This window comes from Passer montanus, unplaced genomic scaffold (assembly GCF_014805655.1).
Source record: "Passer montanus isolate IOZ18808 unplaced genomic scaffold, ASM1480565v1 scaffold95, whole genome shotgun sequence".
NCBI classification, from domain to species: domain Eukaryota; kingdom Metazoa; phylum Chordata; class Aves; order Passeriformes; family Passeridae; genus Passer; species Passer montanus.
In genome coordinates, this window is record NW_024374923.1 from 627,756 (window position 1) to 649,650 (window position 21,895).

At 42.1% G+C, this 21,895-nt stretch overlaps 2 protein-coding genes across 2 annotated transcripts; one reads left to right on the forward strand and one right to left on the reverse strand.

Moving 5' to 3' along the window:
• The first annotated feature begins 474 nt into the window (after nt 1-474).
• On the forward strand, nt 475-14,312 carry SPARCL1 (SPARC like 1). The gene is made up of 11 exons (XM_039696074.1): nt 475-803; nt 3,880-3,997; nt 4,100-4,153; nt 6,366-7,517; nt 8,324-8,393; nt 9,038-9,165; nt 9,725-9,845; nt 10,608-10,744; nt 11,197-11,345; nt 12,238-12,386; nt 12,898-14,312. Exons 2-11 carry the CDS (start codon nt 3,944-3,946, stop codon nt 12,924-12,926), a joined length of 2,043 nt encoding a protein of 680 aa, XP_039552008.1. The 5' UTR covers nt 475-803; nt 3,880-3,943; the 3' UTR covers nt 12,927-14,312.
• Nucleotides 14,313-15,057: 745 nt separating this feature from the next.
• NUDT9 (nudix hydrolase 9) lies at nt 15,058-21,498 on the reverse strand. The gene is made up of 8 exons (XM_039696075.1): nt 21,169-21,498; nt 20,326-20,562; nt 19,237-19,332; nt 18,677-18,763; nt 17,668-17,779; nt 17,356-17,502; nt 17,023-17,107; nt 15,058-16,076 (listed from the first exon to the last, which is right to left on the reverse strand). The coding sequence occupies exons 1-8, from the start codon at nt 21,252-21,254 to the stop codon at nt 15,901-15,903; spliced, it is 1,026 nt and encodes a 341-aa protein (XP_039552009.1). The 5' UTR covers nt 21,255-21,498; the 3' UTR covers nt 15,058-15,900.
• Nucleotides 21,499-21,895: the final 397 nt, after the last annotated feature.

Consider the following 21,895-nt stretch of genomic DNA (forward strand, 5'->3'; position numbering starts at 1 on the left):
GTTCAGGTGGAGCATTTTATGGAATAATGAGATGATTAAAAAGCAGATGATTAAAAAAAAAAAAAAAAGAATAAACGTATTAATGCTTTCAGAACCAGAAGCCACAAAGCTCGTGGAGGTTTCCACACTCCTCACCAGCTCACTCTGCATTGTCACTATGACAGACAGGCAGCACAGCCATAGCAACAGCTTCCAAACAGCAAACTCCTCGGAGTTATGCAAGAGCCTCCAACCAATACTGGGTTTTACATACCTAATTTGGGTTTTCTACCTTTTTGCAGGCTCACACGCACCATGTGCGGCATACTGAAACAACGCTGGGCAGTTCAGCAGGGACTGGCATCCCCTGTGCTCCACTTTCCCAGCCAACAGAGTAGCTGCCCCAGCAGATCCCTTGGTTCAGCTCTTCTGGGAGCAGCTGAGGCAGCAGAAACTCTTGCACCCGCTCCCTTTGGCTCCCCTCCCTGCAAATCACTGAACATGTCTTTCCCACACGGCCGCTGAGCTCCACTGGCCCAGAGCCCGTGAGCGCTAAATTGTCTTCCTGATCCAACTAATCCATGAGAATTCCACCAGCCCATTGCCCCCCACCTCGTCCCATGGGAGCCTAGGATTCCTTGTTCAACCGAGAGCCAAAGAGTACCATCCTCCTTCACTGACACTTGCAGCACAAGGCACAGGCTGAGAAGGTCTGGTTCAGACACCAAAACACATCTCAGGAAAAGCAGCAGCATTTTGCAAGGCTCAAGGATTTCCAGCACATCAGAGGCAGGCCAAGAAGGAGCACCTCTTCTACTGCTATGGTACTGTTTCTTCTTGATTCTTAATTAAAACTTTAGAATGCTTTATATCTAACCCTCTGCAATTTTTTTCCACGTACTGCAAAATAGCTGAAGCTTTCATAAAGTGTTGTCTGTTTCAAGGACAACATAGTTCAGATGTTTATATCTAGAACAGAAAATGACCTTTGTAAGATAAAGCAATGTGTACTTACTGTGTTGAGGAAGACAACCCTTATCCTACCACTGGAATAATTATTTTTCCAGTGATCCTGCAAAAAAATAAAGCATTACGGCCAACAAGGGCCAAGAAAAGCACACACCTCCTTTGGAACCATACAGTGGTCCAGCTGAAAGCCACGGTGTGACCTAATTTCCCAACACTTCAACAATCTCTTGAAATATCAGTTTAGGAAACTTAGTCCAATAGACGAGGCCAAAAGACCAGATTCAGTTTCTTTTCTCATATTGGAAAAGAAAGAGAAATACTGGCTGGTCTTGGAGGAATCTTTCAAAAATATGTTGGTAGACCTAGTGGAAACATGTACCAAACAGGGAGCCCTTGAAAGAAATGTAGGATCTGGGAGAGGACTAATAGCAAAATAATTCTGCATAATGAGCAAGTCTTATTTTGATCCTCCTCAGATTAAATCAAAGCAGCTCATTGTGACTTGATCTGGTCTTAAATTACAGACAACTCTGGTTAAAAATAAACCAAAAAAAACCAAACAAAAAACCAACCCACAAAAACAAAACTCTAAAAACTCAAGATCTAACAAAACCTAAACAAGTAGAAAATAAAATTAAGTGGTAGAAAGCAAACATAAGAGATTAAACAATTACAGTAAGTTAATGTGAATGGTTTGTTTAAATTTTTTTTAACTTGTCCTGAAATACTTTTGGTTTGGTTTTGATCTTACTGCACTCAGCCATCAAGGACTTAGGTCCGATGGCTTTTGCAGCTGTAAAACTGCAGCATCAGAGGGATCAATTCTCATTATCAGCTATTTACTGGTACAGAATGTATGAATTAGTTTTAATGCTTTGATTTTTTTTTCTTTTTGTGCTCTCTTCTTTTACTCAGATCAGAAATCTGCCTCAAAATGTGTCTTCCACTTTTATGTTTGTGCACACATGAACCAGCTTCTACATGTATAATGTGCTCTGCTCTCACAAGGGCTTTTGAAACATATCTGGAAACAGGAATGTGCTATACCGCTTGTAATTTAAAAGTATCACACTTACACTTTTATTAAAAATTCATGTCATTGATTAGCGTTTCAAGTGGCTGCTGACACTATCAGAATGGCAGCCCTGCACCCTCCTTGCCATGCAAACCCAGTACCCCTAGTTAGCAATGCTTGCTCAATAGCCCAAGATGAAGCATTGTTAAATTACTCATTTCTTGGTCATAAACCCCATCGTACACAAGAAATTTTCCTATTCACCTTTTGGCTAAGTCTTCCTACAGATTCTCCTGCAGAGTGTAATGATTTCATTTTCCCAGAGAGATGTCTCTATGCTCGTATTTTTTAAAAAAAGCTTCTTGTGTAATCGCTCCTTTCTGACAGTTCTATTAAACTTATGTGTTACAACAGCTTGCTTTTAAAAATTCTCTTTTTTAGGACATATTTGGAAATTAAAGCAAGAATGAAATGCCTTCCCATTTAGTGTAAAAAATATAATCACACAATCCATCATAGCACATTCCAATCAGTGTGGTCAGGCTTCCCTAATAATTTAATACTTATTCAAGACCAAATACTTAATTCAAGACTTATACTTCCTATGGGCTGCTGCGGGCTTGCTGTTGAAAGGAAAATGCAAAAGCCCTGTCCTGCCATCTTAACCCAGATTCATTCCAACTCGTTTTTGATTATTTCAGCAAAGGTGGTAGAGGCAACTTTTACAGACAGAGACAAGCCAAATTAGAAAATTGCAATTATAAATAAAACACAGCATGGAGAACTTGTAATTTATAATTCTCAAACCAGTTTACCAAAACAAATATGACAAATGAGAGTTTTAAAAAAGAAAACTCAGTTAAGTTTTGATGGTCTGTGTTGCTCACCAGCAACAGAAAGAAATGGAAATCAAGCCTACCTGACATTGAAATGCTTCTTTCCTCAGCCACTTGCCAGGCCTTCAAAAAGCACAGTATGCAGTTTTTAGGGCTTTACACGAAATTGGATTGTTGCCCTGCATTTCTGACAAGTTGCCTGCATAATCCTCAGTCTAACCACACTTGCCTTGATCTGAACCGACTGCCCATATCCAGCCCAGTGAGGCATTTTGCATATGCTCATTATTGGCTTTTGTTGTATTCTGCTGTTCCCTCTGAAAACATCTTAGACAGCTAACTGTGAATACCAAAGTGATAATAGATAATTAGTCAAGAGGTAATTTGGAGACTAACTGCAAGGAAAAATGGATTGCATACGAGGTATACCCCACTAATGAGTATTTTGATCTTCATTAATGGAAAGATAATGACATTAAACAATATTTAACAGAGGGATCTTCCAAAAGTGTACACTTCAGGTGACAATTTCCTAGAAAACACAGAAGCAGGACTGCATCCAAAGCAGGACTGCACCTCTTCTTCATGCAGCCTGGGCAGCACTTCTGAGCTTGGAGACCTGCTGAGCAGAATTTCACCCCTTAATTATTCCCACCAGACAGAGAGAGGAGCAGCCAAGAGACACCTCACCATAGAAGTGCCACAAGCAGGCACTGCCTCAGAGTTCAGTGCCTCAAAAAAGAGGCATTTTTCACAAAGTGGTATCTCATAGGGGTGGATAAATACTTACAACTATTTGTAAGTGTTTAAACACTTAGCCTCTGTCCATTCACAGCTCTGCCTCTCAGTAACCCCCACCTGGAGTTTGTGAACACAGCCTACAGCTTAATCACTGTCAAAGAACCGAGACTAAAGTGCCCTCTAGTTAAGCTGGTCTCACATCTGAGCTTACAGGACACTGCATAACTATTTTGTGGGTCTCTAGACTTAATTTACAGCAGCCACTACATTGCTTCCATCAGCCATTGCTAGGTCATTATACCTAAATCCTAACTTGTTTTGTTTTCATGTTTCTTGCAGAGAGGAAACCCCTAAGCCCTATCCCTGTACCATTAACTATTGTCCTCTACAAGATCTGGAAAACATGAAGGCTGTAGCCCTCTTCATTTGTCTTGTAGGACCAGTTTTTGCTATTTCAGTAAGTCCTCACCATACTATTATTATCAGGCACTTCATTTCCCATTTTGAGAATATTCTATGCTTATGGATGTGCAGATATTCATATATTTGTCTTTTTTAGACCCATCCTGTAAACCACAAGCTCAGAACTCACAGACAGAAAACTCCAGAAAAGGTACTCTTCTTGTTCTTTGAACAATGGGAAGTAACTTACATTATTCTTCTTAAATAGAAAAACACATTACCACATACATACTGGTTGGCAAATTCATTTATGTTAAAAAACTTTAGGCCCTCTCACCTCAAGAATTAGTGCCAAGTATCTCATGCCTTGCATATTAACAACTGCAAACAGGACAAATCTAAAGCTCAAAATGGAAGTGTCACTTATTGACAAAATTACCTTACATGAATACCCATATTTGCACAAGTAATAAGCTCCAGTGACAGTCAAAATTGATGTTATCACAGCTCCAGTATAGGAGGAGGATGAAATCCTCAATTTATCACACATGGGGATCATATGCAGTCTCAAATATGTAAGAATTTCAGCCACCATGTGTTCCATTATTCATGGTGCAGAGCATTAGGCACAGCTTTTCCTGGCAGAGTACTCTGTGGCTGACAGGCCAGATGCTCTGATGGCAATGAGACAGAGGATTTCACCAGCCCTCACTATGCCACATATGTGTGCTAAGGACAAAGCCCACAGTTTTGCATTCATGGCTGACCCAAATAAAAATTCCTTTTTATTGCACAGTTCTGGTGAGCCTTTGGGACTCAGACACAATGGATCTTGTCTCCAAGCCACTGGGTGTTTCAGAACTACTAAACTCAGATCATGCTCTTTAGTAAGAGATTCAAAATCCCAACTCTTATGTTAACCATTTAAAGAATTTTTAATTATAAATTATATCCCACTCTATACAACTTTCCAGATACATTTCATATCAATCTGGATCGTGCTCTGCAACACAAAAACAAAAAAATAAATAATTTTCCTAATGAAGTATCCAGCAGAGGAAATGGTATAAAGATTAGTTTGCAGCCTACAGCTGTCTACCAGAAACAACACACATAAGACACTGGCATCAAAACGAAACAAAAATAGCCAATGAATCATCAGTTCCAAGTGTGTGCATCATCCATCAAAAGCCAGCTCTCCCCCACAGTACCCAATACCAGATAGTGACTGAAATTTGCCCAAGTTCCTTCACAAGCACCTGAGCTCTAAGAGCTGATTTTACCCAGGGGAAAAAGGTATAACAGAAAGCAGCATCTGGAAGCTGTATCCAGGCACATCTCTGCAAAACTGGTGCAGGACAAGGCTTCCTGTCAAGACATGAGCCAAATCTTTCTCAAACTGCTGCTTCAAGCACAGGTACCCACAACAGAAAATCTTAAAGACTGTTTGGCCTTGTGTTTTCTGAATCTGTAAAATTTTGGAAAAGCTCCACAGTGAATTTCTGTTAGATTGGAGCAAACATACAATCTTCCCCTGAAAAAGTTAAGAGTTGGAATTGATACATTTAATATAGTTCCTAGTACTATTTCCACACCAGCAAGGACACCGGGCAAAAGACAAAATTGTAAAACATTAAGATACCACTTTGACATCAGGAAATAGCTGATCTACAAAAATCAAATTAATATTTCCAATCCTACCTTTAAAAATAAAAGAAATAAAAGCGTTTGTGAGTAGAGTGCTTGATTCCAAGCAGTCAAACTAAAGGAAAAAGCTATTCCAGCAGCTTGGATGGACCAAGCGAGAAGGACCATTCTTCCCAAATTAAACCCCCCAAAAGCTTTAAGAAATATCAGCATCAGGTGCTATATTGTTGTAAGCAATAAGCAACACTGAACATCCCTAGGTGTTGCTCAGAGACACCCACAGCAGCAGAAAGGTAATTGCTTCAGCAAGACCTGACAGTCATTTTAGTACCTGCTTTCTCCTCAAGCACTTGAACCATTTCCACTGAAGGTACCACTTTTGCTATTGGCTTGACAGATTAAGAAAAAAAAAAGGCACTTTATATTTTGCATCCCCCTTCCCTGAGGTAAGTGATAATTACTGCAGCCTACAAGTGCCTATGGTTATGACTAAAATACTAATTAAGCATTTTGAGATTCACAAGACACCCATATGCATCTTTCTGAAACAGAGTTGCACAGATCTCTCCAGAAACTCCAACAATAAAAGAAGGTAGAGATAAACATTTTCTGAGAAAGAGAAGACATATCAGCTGTTAATGCCATGCTCTGGGCTAGTTTAAGAGGAGCACATACAAAGAAAACAAAGCCAGTGCCATACAAGGCAAAAATAACACCACATCAGCTTCAAATAAATCCTAAGATTTATTATTCTGTTATTTTAATTTTTTTTTAAGAGTGAACATATTCATCCTGAAGCCTCAAAGGAAGAGAACACAGGGTATGTAGACAAGAGTGATTTGCTGCCCACTCCCAGAAACTTAAAACCAGGCTCTGAAGACAGGGATGAGCCCCAGACCATGAGGAAACAAGGAAGAACTGGGAGTGAGCACCAAGTGAAAAACAGCCTGAAAAGCATCAATTTCCTTGCACTGCACAATAAACTAGGTTTGGCTTCTGATAACCAGGACAGTGACTCTGGGAGCAGCGGCAGAGAGCAATCCAGCTCTGAGCATGAGCAGCTCAGGAAACATGAGAAACATGGGAACATGGCAAACCAACACCTTCCAGGCCGCGCAGAACACCCAGTGGGTGCTTTCAGCCTTCACCATGAGCATAACATGTGGAAATATAACAAAAATGCTGTTGGCCTGCCCGAAAAAACCAGTGAAAACAATGATCAGGAAAGCATGGAAGAAGAGGATGAGAAATGGGGTGAAGAAACTGATTACAGAGAGACAAAGCACAAAGACCATGAGACACGTCAAGGTGAGCGATACAAAAGACAGCAACATGAGAACAGCATGCAATTAGATGAACTCCTGAGTGATTCCAGCCAACCAACCTGGAAAACCAAGAGACACAGTGAGAAATTTGACCAAGGGGAAGAAGAGAGGGAGGACAGGAAGAAGTCCTATAAAGAAGAAATCCCCCTCTCTCAAAAAACCCATAATGAATATCAGGACGGCAAACAGCAAAGTCAAGAGAGAAAATACCATATTCAAGTGAACTATCAGAGTGATCATGACACAGTGCTGAAAATACATGATAGGGAAGACAGTAATGATGATGACGGTCATGACAGTGGTGACATTGATCGTGAGGAATATCTCAGCAATCCCTGGAAAGAAACAGCCTATGAGGAAGAGGAGAGAATCCAGAGTAATGACCAGGAGAGCACCAGTACCGAGCCTGAAGGGGAAGGAACCACTGAAGATGATACTGCAGTTCACAGAGAGACTGAGGATTACCAAATTGTCAAGATTAAAGACCTTGCTCACTCTGAACAAGATTATTATGATCATGAGCCACCTGATTCTGACAACAAGCAACAACTGAAAATTAGTAGCTCCATTCAGAACATGAATTCAATGGGCAGTCAAGATAAGGTAAATTATCTTTAAAATGAATACTACAGAAAGGGGGAGAGGGACCAATTCCAAATTTAAATTCCTGATGATTGAAACGATCTGTTGGAGAAAAACAGATGACGTCTAAATATGCAGAAGTCTCATCTCCCCTTATACTCACTATTCCTCTGGTTCATGCTGTGTCACTGCACCCACAGCACTTAGGAGAATTGGAGCCAGAAAGGAAGTGAACATCATTCACATAAGAGCTCCAGACCCAGTGGGGTGTGTAATGAAACACACAAATAAATACAGATACATAGATGCAAAACCTGAAACCCAGCCTCCAGCTTACCAGGCCAGCCTGTTCACTCATCTCTCACAAAGATTTTAAATGCTACTCCACAGAAGTGAACAGCTTGGAAAGGCAGACTAGAGTCAATAGAATAATTACAAGAAACTCAGGCCTTACTGAGCTCCCATTTCTCTCTCTCTCTCTCTCTCTCTCTCTCTCTCTCTCTCTCCACCTCCTACTCTATTTTTTCCCCAATAACAAGAGCATGGTAATACTACCAGAGGCTTTATGCTTTTCTCACAGATTTTACATAGCAACCTCTCTCTGCTGAAAACAGAGCAAACTGAGCCTCAGTCAGCTCTGTATTTGGACCTGAAAAAAAATTAGTCCAAGTATTTTCTTCTCACAGATTTTGCTTAGCAACCTCTCTCTGCTGAAAATAAAGCAAACTGTCAGCTCTGTATTTGGACCTGAAAAAAAATTAGTCCAAGTATTTTTTTTCTTCCCAAGATTTACCACAACTTTCTGCTTATGCCTCTGTGATGTGCAGGTTAAGACTACAGACAGTTCCCATGGTGAGATGGAAAGTGTCAGCAACAGCAATGAGGAGGCTCTCCTTGGTAAGCCCCAAGCAAAGCTGTCATGTAACTCCCAACTCTCTGCAGCTGGGGAATCTGCTGGCCTGCATTTCTCTTCTGCCTTTTGCAGCACCGGATTTCACGTGACTGAACTGTACTTGTGCCTAATCCTGTGCTCCCAGAGAATTCCTTCCACACTCCCTTGGATTTAGTAATTCGTTAGTGAAAAACATTTGTAGGCAGTGCACAATTTTTTGTGTCAGTTATACAGAAATGGGGCCTACCTTGTGCTGAGAGCTTTCAGTTTCAGAACAGTAGCTTGAATTCAAGTAGGAGTGGGACAAAGGCCAGTGCTTGATTCAGCAAAGACAGATGGGATATGTTTCACCAAAGGAAGCTGGAAGTGAAACATCAATACCTACAGAACAAACAGCTTTTTCTAAAAAAAAAAAAAAATAATTATTTCCCCATCCAATTCAAACCTGGGACTGCTAGAAGTCTCACAAAAATTCTCATTTAAAGTTTGGCTTGTTTTATTCAATACAAGATCCAGCTTCATAACAAACTTAAAAATGCATTTGAACTTCTTGATGAATACTGGGCTGTGTTTTACTTTGGCTCTCAGTAGTATCTGACAAACACTTGGCTTCATCCCATCACCTCTAATAGTCCCTCTTTCCTGCTAGGGCTGCCAGACACATGTCGGAACTTCCACTGCAAAAGAGGCAAAGTCTGTCACGCAGACAAACAAGGGAAACCCCACTGCATTTGCCAAGATCCTGCTGCTTGCCCTCCCACCAAAGACTATGAGCATGTGAGTATTTCACAGGACTGGGAAAAGCCACCTAAAGCGTTAACAAGATAACATATTCCCCTGCTATTATTTAGCATGGTTCTACCCTAAAAAGCATGCAAGTGGGTTTGAGTGATTCCAGTAATTGACAAATTAAGTATAAAGCACCCAAACTCGTTGAGTGTGGTTTGAGGGCAGTACGAACCCATGTAACTACACAGTAACTGACTTGCTTCACTCAGTCTCAGGGATTGTAGCTTTTCCCTGTCACTAAAAATTCTATGTATCCATTTGGTATTTTAGAGCACATGCTTAGTACACATCCAGTGAAATAATCCCACAGCATCTCAGAGGCTATACAACAACAGAATTAAACTGAAGTGTTGCATAACTGGGCGTACAAGTACAGACAACTAGTCCTCATGGGGGCATACAACAACCACTAACTCCAATACTTCTGATCACACGTACTCCCGGTGGTATTCACCACATGTCAATGATGCTTTTCATACTGTAATTCCTCTGAGTGACAAGGATTTTTCTCAACACTGTGGTGGGGTGGTGGTTTTCCTTCCTCTAGGTTTGTGGTACGGATAACAAGACTTATGATGGCACATGTCAACTCTTTGGCACCAAATGTCAACTGGAAGGGACAAAACTAGGACGCCAGCTGCACCTAGACTATATGGGTTCCTGCAAACGTAAGCTTCTTTTCCTTTGAGGAATCAGCTTGGTATAAAGAGACAGTAGCCTTAACCCACCTGCCAGCCCTAAATTACCCTTCTTCCTGTAATCTGCCACTTGTGCATCAATTATCTGCTAATTAAGGCCTTCAAAACCCTAAATATGTTTAAAAGTATCTGAAACCTAGACATCTCCCCTGTGCTTACACCAATTTGTTGTTGACCTTATCTTCCCCTGAAGTGTCTTATATGTTTCTATTGCTATAGCCTTTGAAGATTTCTGTAAATCCTTGACCAGAAAAAGTGTTCACCGAGAGTTAATACATGAAAATGTCCATCTCAAACCCCCAGGGAAAACAAAAACCCAAAAAACATCAAACAAACTTAGATGCAAAATGCAGAAGTCAGGATCTAAAACCCAGAACTGATTTCCAACCTCTTTGACTGCTGCATATGGTAGGAGGAAAGTGCATTCCCAGCTAGAATATTCCTTTGCTGTTAAAAACTCTACTTTCATGCAGCAGACTGATTAGAGCTTCACTGCACAACTATGCTCAAAAGCTGCATACATATATAAAGGCTGTGGCTTGCACAACTGGTTAAGCACATGCACTAAAAATTGTAGATTTATAATTGAACATATTAGGTGCATTCAAAATTTTACGTATTAACAGCTCCATCAATTCTAATTTGTACTGGAAGTAGATCTCAAATCTCAGAAATGCTCGAATGGGGACTTAACAAATGACTGGTTAACCAAAGCTTTTCTCTTTGGCACAGACATCCCCCCCTGTACTGACTATGAAGTGGATCAGTTTCCCCTCCGGATGCGAGACTGGCTTAAGAACATCCTCATTCAATATTATGAACGTGACCTGAACACTTCTGGGATTCTAACTGAAAAGCAAAGGAATAAGGTCAGCAATCCTTTCCAAATAAGACCACAGAGCCGTTACAGGGACTAGCCCAGAACATCTCACACAAACTGGCATGAACTAGATAACTTCTAGATGGCTTATTTCCCACCAAAACATGTGTTGCTTACCTCAGGACAGAAGATGTGATAAAACTGGTTTAATCTCCTAACAAGCTGGGGTTTCTGCCCCCCTTAGCTGAGTCTGACAATTACACCACAAGAATGCACTTCCTTTCTAGTTACTGCCAAAGGTGACATAAACAGCAGCAACAATGTCCAGGACTACTGAAGGCTGAAGCCTTTCATGCTGCATATGGTCACCAACACTAAAACACATTTCCCTAGGGGTATTTCATTTCTCCAAAACACCTTCTTGCCAGATAGTTCTCTTCAGGACAGATCTTCAACCCAAAACAAAAAAAAAACCAACAACAATTTCTGTGTTGAGTTCAGGTAAAAAAGATCTACCAGAATGACAAGCGCCTTGTGGCTGGTGACCACCCAGTTGAGCTGCTCCTGCACGACTTTGAGAAAAATTACCACATGTATGTGTACCCAGTGCACTGGCAGTTTCACCAGCTTGATCAGCACCCTGTTGACAGGTAAAAAAATACCTATGGTTCAGTTCTGATTTGCTGACTAAACTCAGATTGTTTAACTTTTCTAAAAACCCTAAGGGATTCTCTACATACAGAACCAGTCCCTCAGCTGTTAGAAGCCAGTATCACCCCCTCTCTAATACAGAACTTTTTCTCTCATTGTTTTCCTGGTCATACCCTAGGTTAGAATCTGCTATCCTCTTGCCTTGCACGATCATGTATTACACTGTAAGTTCTACAGTGTCTTAATACCCACTAATGCTCTCAGCCAGGAAGAAGTCCTGTTATTACTGAAGATAAGAGAAACAGGCTAAGTACAGAGTCCTGGCAGCAAAAATCCAATAGTGAGTGGATAGTTTTCAACTAACACCACAGAGGTCTCTCAGTTTAAGGAGCAGATATAGTCACAGTTCAGAGCAAGCTTCCACCTTCTGAGAACATAACTCAGATTTCAAGCTTTTGGTCATATCAACCAGTGATGGGATCTGTACTTCCAAGTTCACACCTTCAATATCTCAGGACAATCACACCTACTGTTTTAGAATATAGTTAAGCACTTTGCAAGCTTGATATCCTGAGGATTAACAGCAAAAGTCCACAAATTATGACTTGTGAGCAAGTTGCTCCTTTCAGTGCCTGTAATTACTACAAAAGTAATACTTGTTCTAGGAAAAAAGATGTTGGCAAAAAACATGCAGCAAAAGTATTTTAGCTCATCAGATATTAGATATCTTTATCATGACCTGGGACATATTCACTACAGAAGCACCACAACAAAATCCACTGGGGCATCTCTGATAAAACCATTGTTTTCTTCTAGCATCTTAGATGAGCTTTGATAATCCTGCTGATTTATTAAGGAAATGCAGCTCTCCATACCTGCCCTTTCTTTCAGATTATTAACACACTCAGAGCTTGCACCCTTGAGAGCCTCCCTTGTTCCCATGGAACACTGCATAACCCGTTTCTTCCAAGAGTGTGATGGAGACCAGGACAAACTCATTGCTTTGAAGGAATGGTGCCACTGCTTTGGGATTAAGGAAGGTAAACCTAAAAGAATAGGCAGATGTACCTGACAGAATGTTCCTGCCAAGAACATTACTCAGACCTCAAAGTAAGGCAAAGAAATTGTGAGCAGAAGCCCATGGCTCCTGTGCCCAGAGGAAAACAGAACACTAGTAACAAGACTGCAAAAGGTCAGCAGGGTTAACACAGCACAGATTAATCCCAGAAGAGTTATGGGACAGTAGGCATTTGGCCAAACAAGCAGACTGAAGAAATGTGCTCAAAATCCTACTAGCGAGTCCCTAATTTAAGAGGAGGCTGATGCTGGTCAGAAGTCAGACACACAAACCTTTGCTCTTCCCAGAATTTTTCCAGCTCTTCTGATGACATTTTACCAGTCATGAAGGATGAAGCTGCAAGGAGTTCTTAGTACATGTATACTTCTGCCACTGATTGCTCATTCATAGCATCAGCCACTTTATTGATAGTGATACAGCATAAAAAGGTCTCTTTGGCATAAATGTTAATGTTTTCTTCTTCTTTGTTGCAGAGGACATAAATGAAAATCTTCTTTTCTGAGCCCGGATGAACAGATTCCCACTACTGCACTAAAACTGATGAATCCTGCTTACTTCTGTAATTAGCAGCTTAACAGCTTTCAAGAAAATGGTGGAATGAGGTTCACTGACTTCTTATCAAACAACCGAAGTGCAGAAAACTTCTACATTCATTAACAGCAGAAAAATTTAACTACTTCATAGCTAAAAAAACCCAGTGTTTCCCCCACATGTATCCATGATTTTTCTGAACCAATAAATACTACTAACCTAATGACTAAGCTGTTCACAAAACTCTTCAGTAGAATTATAGAATGTAGATGTTATCACCCACTGAAATGGGGCCTGTTTCCTTTATTCACTGTATTGTCAGCTTAACGTGCTGCATAGAAGTCTCAAATAAAATAGAAGTCTATTGGATAAATGGGTTTTGTCACAACTTTGTTGAAGAAAATTGTATTTCTTTCACCTTTGCCCATCTTTTTCTCTCCTCAAAAGAAGCACAATTTAAGCATAAAAAAACCCCAGGACGGGATGAGATTATTCCCGAATCCCCATAAATTTGTGATTTTAAAGTAAGCACTTCACTGAAAACATTCCAGGCATACTCTGCTTTAAGGAAAAAGCCCCAAATCCTATTCCTAAAAAGGATGAGCAGCAAACACCTTTTGCATGAACCACGTCACCTCTCCAAACAAAAGAAGGGAGTCAGAAATGCTATTTTGGTAGCTTAAATAGTGGAAGTTCCATCTCCCTCTGCTAATTTGCTCTTGAACCAGTAAAGGCTGATAATCATAGGATACAACACCAGGCTGATGCCCTGGGATACAATGAATTAAGCTGTGATTATTTTCAACACAAGGACTTCTTACAAACCAGAGATTACTTCCTAGCACTGCCATTTTTTTTTTTCATAATCCTGACTTGTTGCTCACTTCACATTCTGGAACATTACACAGCAGTGTGTAAATATCTCAACCTGGGTGGCATGTTCAAAAGCACATTCCTATGCTAGTTCCATTTGGAAAAGATCCTTTCTCTGGGACTTCAAATGTCTTGGGAGAGAAAGTAATTTTGACAGGACTTTTCCAGCCTGGCTGCAGCCTATTGCTTATTTGCTCTGTTTTTTGTTTAACCCACACAGAGTTGGGTGGCACAGCTCTCAAACTGCAAGTACACTGCCAGTACACAGCTGGCCTCAAAAGGTAATGACTTTAACCCACAAATTCCCATTTCTTCAGGAAAAAGAATTTATGCTGTCTCTCAGTTTGCAGCTTCAGTACTCTCAGTATTGTCACCTGACTACTCCTCCAGCATCGCTACAGTTAGACTATCCACAGTGAAAAAATAAACAACAAATACTCTTTTCATAACACATTTCCACTGCCAAGCCTGTCAGTCCTCTAAGGATTAGTAGGAGTTGTTACAAAAAAAAAAAAAACAACAAAAAAAAAACAACAAAAAAACACCCAAAAAAAAAACCACCAAAAAAAAAACCCAAAAAAAATACCCCACAGTTTTTATCAGCTGAGAAGTAAACTAATCACCCAAAACATCTGAAGAAGTCATGATTCATGACATTTTGTGGTTTTCTGATGCAAGACAGAGTATTAAAAACTGTATATACAGACTGCAGATCCACATCCCCTGACTCTCTAAGAAGGGTCTGCTCTTGTGGATCATGCTTTCAAAACCCAACTACACTGGAGTTGGGTTTCTTTCTGGGAGTCTACTCTGCATAATGCATCACATCACAGAAGAAATCAGATGGGCAGGAAGAGGTGAGCAAGGACTGAAAGAAAAATTAATATCTTTTGACATTACCTTTTCCTTTGAAAAGAACATACTAATAACTCTGCAAGATTCCCAGGGTTTCCTGCATGAACACCCATAACTCCTGCAGGTTTCACTAGCTAATTGGGAGGCAGGGGTAGGGTTGAAAAGGAGAAAGTCCTAAACCCATTAATTAGTTAAGCAGGATGTGGATAAAGTCTCAACAGTGCATGAGTGTGTCACAGTACTGTTACACAAGGTAATTCCAGACCATGACATTTATCACCAACTTACTCCTACACATGAATCAAAATTCCTGAAGTCCTCAGGTCTCAACATCAACTTTCAGCTGTCACTCTCACCAACTCCTGACACCAGTACACAATTCACAGCAATTTATTAAAAACACAGAGAGAAATGTCAGCAACTGCTGTGCAGCCCCTGTTAGCAGCACAAATGACATAAAAAGCCCCCATCAGCCTCCTGACTGCAAGTTATTCACATCACCTGTCAAGTAAGAAACCAGCAAAATTTACAAGATTATACTTCAAGGCTGCTCTTTCCGGTGATTCTGTTTATGATGCAGTCCCCACAACAGCTGTACTGTACCCCACAAGCCGTGGGAAGAGAAGGAACCACAAAATTCAGCTCCTCAAATCAGTCACGATTTCTTTTGACACAGAGGCACAGTCACACATTCTGATGTGAATCCCAGCCACACTGTAAACTAAAAAGTAACTGAATGTGAAAACTGATCTCTCAAAGTGGAAAATCCCTGCAAAGATATGTTAAGTGAAATGACTCAGAAAAGAAATTTCACTTTATTATGCAGCACTTAAATTAAGTCATTATTCAGGTTATCCTACAAGTCTCTCATTCCTTAGGGATCCATATTCCTGAAAGGAATCAGTGCAAAAATAAAGAGCCTGTGAACTACCACCAGTCAGAATGCCAGTGCTGCCATGCAGATGTGCAGACATTATGAAACAGCTGCAAATAATGAAGCCAAGAAAGCAAAGCGAGGGCTCCACATTCTTCTCGTTTCACACTAGCTAAGAAATCAAAAGAAGCAATCTGAAGTCTCTGAAAAAGCCTCTGTTTATCACTGTCCAGTGCTTCTCCCAGTTGAATTTCACAGAATTTTCACTGGGGATGACAAGGACATCTGTTTCAAGGCTGGAAAACATGTTCTGCTCTCAGAGTCTGTCTGTTCCCAGTTTCCATCACTTGTGGCACTCAGAGCCAGGATCCTCACTCCAGTGGGCTCCCCGTTTCTCAGTCACCAGCTTGATGAAGTAGCTGTGACTCGCATACAGCTCAAGGTTCTCACTGATGTCAACCCACTTCACAACTCCAGCATCATCACCTGCTTCCAGAGGCAAGTTATCCATTGTCTCACCTGTTCACAAAACAAGAGTTAGAAAATGCTATTACATATTTTCTTCCTGCCTTTTCCCCTCTCACATCCTATTAGTTTTGCCCTTCCAAAATGCTCCTTCACAGGCAGCAACCCTAAATGGCTTCTCAGAGAAAAAACAACTAAACCTCTCACTGATTCTTTGCCAGAAACCTTTTTCAGACTTGCACTATTTTAAGGCAAATCTGAATGGCAGAAATGGTGTTAACACCCTGTCATTGTTCCTAGGATATCACCAGCAGCATGAAAAGTTACTGGAAACCATCACGACAACATGTACTTACTACCCCAAGTTTAGCCAATACATCTACCTGGATTTTTGCTGGTTTGCTTATTTGATTGCTCCTTTTCTCGCATACTATTCTACAGGACAAACTGAATTCTGAAACTTATATACACTTATGAAAAAAAATTAAAATTTTACTGAAGGCCCCAAAATAAAAAATACTAGTTTTTAAAAAGGGATACCTTTGCTTCTGAATTACTTTTTTTCCCCAGGTTTTCACTCTGTTTTTAAAAAGAATCTCAGGACTTTCACAGACAACAACCAAGGAAATATTTTTCTATTCTGTATTGGAAACAGAGGCCAAAGACACACAATCTCCACTACTTTGGGGGACCAATAAATCTAGGACCAGTGACACATGAAACTTCACAACTGGCACCTACTATCCAAAATTCAGTGGAAATGTCATTGCATGAAGTCTCTGGCTTGAACACATCAGAAGCATCTAAGTAGATTGATTTATCTTACAGGTGAAAAATGGGAGTCCAAGATAACAGATCAATTTAAGAATCTAGTCCCATATTTTACACCTGACTTTCATGCTCCCCTGATTTCACTGCCATGCTCAGCTCAACAACAGCCCCAATTTCAAACAAACATATGGAGTAAAAGGAAACTAAGAGCATGCCTAGAGATATTTACCTGTTTCATCATGATAGTTCACAGCCTCTGTCTCCATCCAGGCATTATCAGTGTTACGAGGGTCATCCACATATCCTCTGTACACCTGTAAGGCCCCAAACAAACCAGAACAAGCTCAGTGTCAAAACAAAGGAGGTGGAATCAGTCATACTTTTTCCTTTCTCTCTGAGACATTTGCCCTCACAGAGTTTTCAACAGTCCCTTCAATTTCCTACACCCCAAGAAGATGAGCATCACAACTTATTTTCATTTCAGCTGCACTTCTTCAGATTTCATACAGCTGTGAGTTACATGCACAGCTCAAAAGGCCACCACAAGAGACACAGAGCTCACCACAAAGTGTTCCTGGCTGAACAGCTTCTGGAGCTGCTTCTCCAATTTTGCTTTCTCCTCAGGGGATTTCTGCAGAGAGTTCAAGGCCTCCTCCTCAAATTCTCTCCTCAGAGTAGCAGTGATCTTCTCCCCTGGGTCCACCATCCCCTTAGAGGGGGGGAAACAAACAAACAAATACTATCACTCAGATTCTACACATTTTAACTCCTAGCTCTTAGTATATTACATCCACTTGCATCACACACGTGCCATATCTGCCTCATGGCTTCACCAGCAGGGAAATGCCAGCTGCCTCTGAAGCTTTGCCCTTACCCCTGGAATGGCCCACTCCCCACAGTCTCTCCTCTTGATGGCTACGAACTGCAAGATGTTCTTGCCAGAAACTGGATGAGCAACTTTATTGCCACTTCCATCCCTTTTCCACCTGCAGAAAATGATAAACAAGAATATGTTGTGCCGCTTCTAGACACCTGGGCCTGAGAGAGGAAGAGCAAGGCACTGCAACCTTTGTGTGGTGACAAACAAAGCAGAGAATGAACAGTTGGGATGACCAACAAATGCCATCCAGCAGGACTGCAACCAAGGACAGAACAATGAGGGTTTTCCTCAGCCACAAGGGCAGAAAATGCCCATGAGGCATGTTTCTGCAGCCAGGCTGGTAGCAGCAGCTCCTCTGAAAGCTCTCCGAGCTGCACTTGTGCTAGTTCATACCAAGACGATGAGAATGTTTCTGCTGGAACAGAATGGTCACACAAGCTGCAGCAGTACCAGGACAAAGCCACAAGCAGCCACCATTGCCTTCAGTAAATAACTAAGAACTACCAACAGGCAGAGCAAAAAGCTGTCTAAACAAAAAATAAAACAAAAAGAAATCCAGCATTCATTTTCTAGGAAGCAACTCAGTAGCATTGGCATCCTTTAGGAAAGCAGAAGAAGTAAAATGCATCAGGATGATTTTCCACAATGGTTCTGTCTTCAGCATTGCACTTTCTAGTTCACACTTCTGTTAACCACACAATCTTTTCTGAATACTTTGTGTACAATGGTTAGCATGTACACACATCCTGCTGGAAAAGCACATCAAAACAAAGCCTACAGTGACAAAAAGAGCATCCTAATCCCACCTCCTCCTATCATAGACTAAGTCTAGTGTTTAAGTTAGTGTTTCTTGTATTAACAAAAGCAGAATGAGCTTACACATAGAAAACACACAGAGAAAAGGGCCACGAAAAGTGATATGCTGCCCAGAGAAGCAGAAAAAAAGCAAAATGCAAGGGTTCTTCCTCTCGTGCAGGATCCCTTGCAGTTACCTGCCCCTTACCTGGTTACAACAGGATCAGCAGCATGGTTTGGTCCCCAACGCCCCAACAATCCTCTGCCAGTGAGGCCAGTCCTTCCCACTGGATTGCTGAAATAAAAGCCACAGTACATGACTCATGTAGTCCTGAATTGGCTCCAACTGGAAATTAAGCCCAGCCACACCCAGCTATTCTCATCTCTGAGGACCAGCTGAAATTAAAGGGAGTTTATTTTCTGCTAAATTTCCAAACCCTTAACACATTAGATGTATTTATTTCCCCACATTCAAAACATTCTACAAAAAAAAGAAAAACCAACCAAAACAAATTAAAAAAACACAAAACAAGATTAAATAACAAAAAAGGGAAGGACAGCAACACATATTTTGTGTTAAAGCACATACATGCTTTAAAGGGCAAGAGATATAACACGTTTTTCTCATTCACCAACTTAGGTTCATCAAACTAAACTCCATTTTTCTCTGTTGGCTTTGTCCTAGCAGGTACTATGTATTGACAGAACTGTAAGAGCACTGAAACTACACCACTGAAATGAAAATACAAACAAAAACCCCACACTCACCGGGGTCTCCCATTTTCGACCACATACAAGCCATTCAGACTCTTCCTCTCCACTTCTCCATCTCTCTCATTGAATTTGGGAGAAAAACCTTCATTGCTGTGTGGCAAATAAGAATTTAATAGAGACAAATTACAAAACACAAAAGCTTCTATGCCAGCCATCAGACCAGCAACACCCCTTTGAGTGTGTTAATGAGCAGCTTTTACCAGAACTGGAGTTGCAGGCCCTCCCTTTTCTAAAGGAGGCCATGAAGTCCTAACCTTTTCTGATTACAGTCCCTCTGTATCTAGGTCTGTAGGCAAAAGTGCAGAACTAAAGTATTTAATATTGCATCTCTCTAAATCTTCACTTGGACAAAGTGTTTCAAAAGTATTTTTGTTAAGATTAGAGGTGTAGAATCACAGAATCATTTTGGTTGGAAAAGACTCCTAAAATCACCAAGCTCAATGCAGCACTGCCAAGCCCTCTACTAAACCATGCCCCCATGTGCCACATCCAGATATCTTTTAAATGCCTCCAGGGATGGAGATTCCACCAGTTCCCTAGGCAGCCTGTTCCAGTGCCTGACAAACTTTTTGGTGAAGAAATTTTTCGTGACATCAAATCTAAACCTCCCCTGGCAACATGAGGCTATTTGCCGGTTGTCTCATCCCTTGTTACTCAAGACGGAAGAACTGACACCCACATTGTTACACAATCACAAAAAAAAATAAATCTGTAATTAGTTCAACCTTTCACATTTCCTGAGTCAGAGTGCACCTTTCAAAAACTACAATTACACTTTCTTTTTTCATGTTACATTCCAACTACAAATAAACAAGTGTATCACTAAAATGTTCTTCCAAATTCTTAAAGAGAATTAGATTTTATTTAGCTCACACCACAGAGAAACACAGCATCAACAGCTGTCCATTATTCCAATCTTAATCACCAGCTCAGTAAAATCATGTATCAAAGACCTTCACAACAATCCAAGTACTCACTTCTCTAATTTCCACACACCACTGTGGAACCACACATCACTTGTTAATTCAGGATTAGTTCCTGCTTTCCTGCTCACAGGGGAAAAGAGCCACCACTTCCACTCACTTGATTTGGGGATCTGCCCAAGTGGGTCCGGCCAAAACAGACTTTGCAGTGTACTCCACAGGATCATAACCTTCCCACTCAGTCTGCCAGCCCACTTTATCTTCAGGAACTTGGCTACGCTCAACGTGTGATCCTGGATATGGGGAGGTGAGAGCTTTTCTGTGGTGGAACTTCACATTATAACTGTTGAACATGTTTACAGGATGAAGACGGGACCAACAGCTTGCAGATAAATTACTAAAAGAAAAAAAAAGAAAACAACAACAACAAAAAATCTTATTCATTACGTTTTAACATGCTTTTTAATCCCCAGTCTTTAAAGTACAATACAGCAAGTGGAATAGACTCAGCTCTTTCACAGAAACAATTGGGTTGGAAAAGACCTTTGAGATCACTGCGGCCAAACTATGAACAAATACCATCGTGTCACCTCGACCATGGTACTGAGCACCACTCCAGCCTTTCCTTGAACACCTCTGGGGATGGCGGTTCCACCACCTCCCTGTGCAGCCCATTCCAACGCCTAATGAAATTAGAAGAAATTCCCCCTAACACCCAACTCACGAAACGCCTGAAGTTCACAACAAAAACCTTTTAAGAGAAACGTGGCAAAGAGCAAAACCCCTCTTGCACTTTCCAGTAATTACACCACTTTAGGTGACAGCCCCGCCTGCCTTTCCCACGGAGGGACACCCTGAGGGACACCACACACTCCGGCCGAGCTCGGCGGGCAGGGTTGTACGGCAGCCCCGGGACCTCGGCCGAGCCGCTCCCGGCCGAGCAGGCCGCCGACCGCCGGCAGCCACACCGCGGCCCGCTCCGGGCTCCCGCGGCCCGCAGTACCTGTGGGCAGCGCCCCGGGCCCTCAGCAGGACGGAGAACGAGAGCACGACCACCACCCGCGGCAGAGCCCCGGCCAGCAGCGGCATCGGCCCCGCCGCCACGGGCCCGCCTCCGCCTCAGCCCCGGGGCCGGGCCGGGCAGCGAGGCAGCCCGCTGCAGGATGCCGCTGCTGGATCCCGCTCGGAATGCCGCCCCTTGATCCCGCTCCTTGCTGCCCCGCCTTTGTACAAGCTGGCCCCGCACCGGCGGGAGCGGCGTCAATGGCAGCGCCCGGTGCTGGCTCTGCTGGGGCGGAGCTCCGCGGCCAAGGCAGCCCCGCGGTGCTGGCTCTGCTGGGGCGGAGCTCCGCGGCCAAGGCAGCCCCGCGGAGCCGGACGAGCGCTGGCACTCAGGGGAGGGTTGGTGACACACCCGTGTCTTAGATGCCGTGGGCAGCGCTCCCACAGCATCAGCGCTGTGTCCCCAGCATTCCCAGCCCTGTCAGTGGGCAAGATCCTGGGAGGGAACACAGCCAGGCCAGCTAACCCGACCGACCAAAGGGTTATTCCGTGCCACATGACGGCAGCTCAGACATAAAACATAAGGAAGGGAAGGGAGGGCATTCGTTGTGTTTGCCTTCCGGAGCGACCGACGTGCGTGCGGAAGCCCTGCTCCCCGCGGGGAAGTAGAGCATAACCTTTTCTCTTTCATATCTTTCACTTTAATCAACAACCTTATCCCAGGGTGG

Excerpts from the sequence above, each read along its gene's own strand:
- SPARCL1 (XM_039696074.1), top strand. The coding sequence starts at position 3,944 with ATGAAGGCTGTAGCCCTCTTCATTTGTCTTGTAGGACCAGTTTTTGCT. Across the intron at positions 4,154-6,365 it reads GACAGAAAACTCCAGAAAAG|AGTGAACATATTCATCCTGA; the intron begins GTACTCTTCTTG and ends TTTTTTTTTAAG. Across the intron at positions 11,346-12,237 it reads GATCAGCACCCTGTTGACAG|ATTATTAACACACTCAGAGC; the intron begins GTAAAAAAATAC and ends CCTTTCTTTCAG.
- NUDT9 (XM_039696075.1), bottom strand. The coding sequence starts at position 21,254 with ATGCCGCTGCTGGCCGGGGCTCTGCCGCGGGTGGTGGTCGTGCTCTCG. Across the intron at positions 18,764-19,236 it reads GTCGAAAATGGGAGACCCCG|CAATCCAGTGGGAAGGACTG; the intron begins GTGAGTGTGGGG and ends CTTTTATTTCAG. Across the intron at positions 17,780-18,676 it reads GCTGATCCTGTTGTAACCAG|GTGGAAAAGGGATGGAAGTG; the intron begins GTAAGGGGCAGG and ends CATTTTCTGCAG.